The 2,466-nt window shown below is 58.1% G+C and overlaps 1 protein-coding gene across 1 annotated transcript in view; it reads left to right on the plus strand.

Moving 5' to 3' along the window:
- The window catches only part of AURANDRAFT_67727 (hypothetical protein), a gene marked incomplete at both ends in the record, with an annotated part of 19,038 nt that overhangs the window by 15,722 nt on the left and 850 nt on the right, over positions 1 to 2,466 (plus strand). Inside the window, one exon of the mRNA XM_009043258.1 lies at positions 2,247 to 2,372. Coding sequence (XP_009041506.1) covers positions 2,247 to 2,372 — 126 coding nt within the window. The remainder of the gene's footprint in view (positions 1 to 2,246; positions 2,373 to 2,466) is intronic.

A 2,466-nucleotide genomic window follows, 5' to 3' on the forward strand; every position in this document is an offset into this window, starting at 1 on the left:
AAACCGCTTCTGCTGGATGAGGAATGGATCCCCATCTCAGAGCTGACCGCCTTCATTGCCTTGGCTTTCCAACAAGGGGCCCACTGAGCAAACCAGGTAGTCATTTTGGGGATCGATAACACCTTGGCTGGCTGCGCCATCCAAGCGCGGTCCGTCGGCCTTCATTCTGGCATCTTTAATTGAAACTGAGCCCAACCTAATTTACTTACTTCCTTTAGCTCAGGCTAGTGGGAGATACGAAAGGCCAAGTGGACGGAAATTGCATTTACGGCAGGAGTGAGACCACCTATCATCATCCAGCTAAGTAAAACTGCTGGTTGTGGTGGTCCTCTCCCAGCTCGCCGCTTCCCCGGGGTCCGGGGTGGCGCGGCTTATATTTTTGGTGCCATGGTTTAATTTAATATCGGCTCTGGCGTGATTTTCCCATGATATAAGATTTTTCATGATTTTCTCCGATGACGTTGGCTCAGAATGATTTAATACTGCAACAATTTGAATTTTGATTTAATGACTCGAAGGCGACTTTGTTCGAAGACGACTTTCATGGCGTAGAGAGGACAAAAGCGGGCTGCGGACGACGACGGCGAGGCGGCCTTCCTAGCCGACCTCGATGGCCTAAGTGCACACCCTAGGAGGTGGCACACTGGGTGTTACCCTAGTCTCATTGAATCGCGTTGAAGCACCTCCTGCTCACGTTATGGGCTGCGACCGGGGGCCCCAGGGGCGGGTCTGGAGATCTTCTTAGTACCGACTAATCGCGCAGTGAGGCTCAGCGTCCGCGAAATCGTGCGCGCGTCGTCTTAGTCGGTACTAAGAAGGCGATCTTCACGTCGAACGGGGCAGCCCCTCGGTCGACGGTCGTTTCGTGTGGTTTATGTACGAATTCGCCCTTCCCGGGTGGAATTAAGATGCTACTTACGGACATCCGTTGCCCTTGATTGTGGGTTCGAATTTCCACGCGCGCGTGACGACGGCGGCGGCGGCGGCGGCGGCGGCGGCGGCGGCGGCGGCGGCGGCGGCGGCGGCGACGACGACCGAGCGACCGACCAACCCAGCCCTACTGAAGGGAATCGACTGGGGCGATGATACACGATCCCCGATGCTGCGAGAGTTCGACAGACATGAGAAAGGAGTCGAGGGGATCAATCGCGCCCCATCCCAGCCCCCGAAGGACCGTTTGAGTCACCATGCGATTGGCAGCACTTCGCGTCTACGCATGTGCTTCGGGCTCACACTAGCGGAGCACGAAGCTGGTGGGATCGTTGCATAATTCCGCATTATCGCGCGGCTGTGGGCTGATAAAGACGCTCAAACCATAGCTTCGTCTTAAAAAAAGGTTCTCGTTCCGTCCGAGGGTTAGAATGAGCTAGTGGGGCTAGCCTAGGGGTCCCTGCTCCCCCGCAGTGGGAGAGCTGAAGCCGAGTTGGAAACGGCGTGGCTCGACCACTGGGGAAAATCCGCGAGTGGGAGCCGGAATGCAGTTTGCCCTTAACGGAGCTTGAGGGGCAGTTTACTATGGCGAGGCAGTGGGGGGGAATCAAAATCGCAAAATCGTAAGGGGTTTGGGGTATTTCGGGTCCGCGGAAGGGCTCTGGAAAGGTTCTGGAGGGCTTCTGGAGGGCTTCTGGCACGTGGTTTGGGGCGGGTCGCGCCCCCTAAGGCGTGGGCGGTGCGTCAGAGGTCCCCGGCGAGGCGTGAGCGGCGGTGTTGAGGTCCCTTTTGAAGGGCAAGCGGCGGTATCTGTGGTGTCTGTCTGGTTAGCGTCACAGCGACGTGCCAGATAGCACCAGGCTCAGCGAGGTTGCACAGTCGCCGGACAGTGCACCTGCTGGATAGTAGTTTGACTGACGTCATAGCGACGTTAGGAAGCTAGTAAACTATCCTAACTCTCTAAGCCCGGCCTACTTCCTTGGTCGGCCACCACCACCCGGCAATGGCCTTCCTGTTGCCTTCGTTCCGTTCCTCACGAAAGCCACTTTTTTCCCGGGGGTTTGCGCGGCAGACACGGCATCCAGCGCGCGCTGACGCTGCCGTTCCGCTGCCCTCCAGGTCTGCAACCGAAACATCACTTAAAGACAATTCGATGAATCGAAGATTACCTGTACACATTCACATTCGTAGACGCGTCGCGACATTAGAATGCGACGCTATTGCGCCTCGGAGAAGCGCCGTGGACCTTGCCGAAGACCCTGACCCGACGAACGACGGGCTGCCATGGAGGACGAGTGGATGGAGGCGCTGCACAGGTACGTGAGCGAGGGCCAGTGGAGCGAGGTGTCGCATTTCGTGGACCGCAACGCCGTGCTCTTCGGCGGTAGCAGCACGGAGAAGGAGCACGGCGAGGGCGAGTACGCGCTCTACGTGCAGTTCCGGTCGCTCGTGGCCAAGGTTTTGGACTCGCTCCTGGAGGAGCTGGGCTGTCGGAGCGAGGCGGACGAGGCGCGGCTGGCGATTTTTTTGCGGGAG

This window comes from Aureococcus anophagefferens (genome assembly GCF_000186865.1).
Source record: "Aureococcus anophagefferens unplaced genomic scaffold AURANscaffold_47, whole genome shotgun sequence".
In the NCBI taxonomy this organism is placed as follows: Eukaryota; class Pelagophyceae; order Pelagomonadales; family Pelagomonadaceae; genus Aureococcus; species Aureococcus anophagefferens.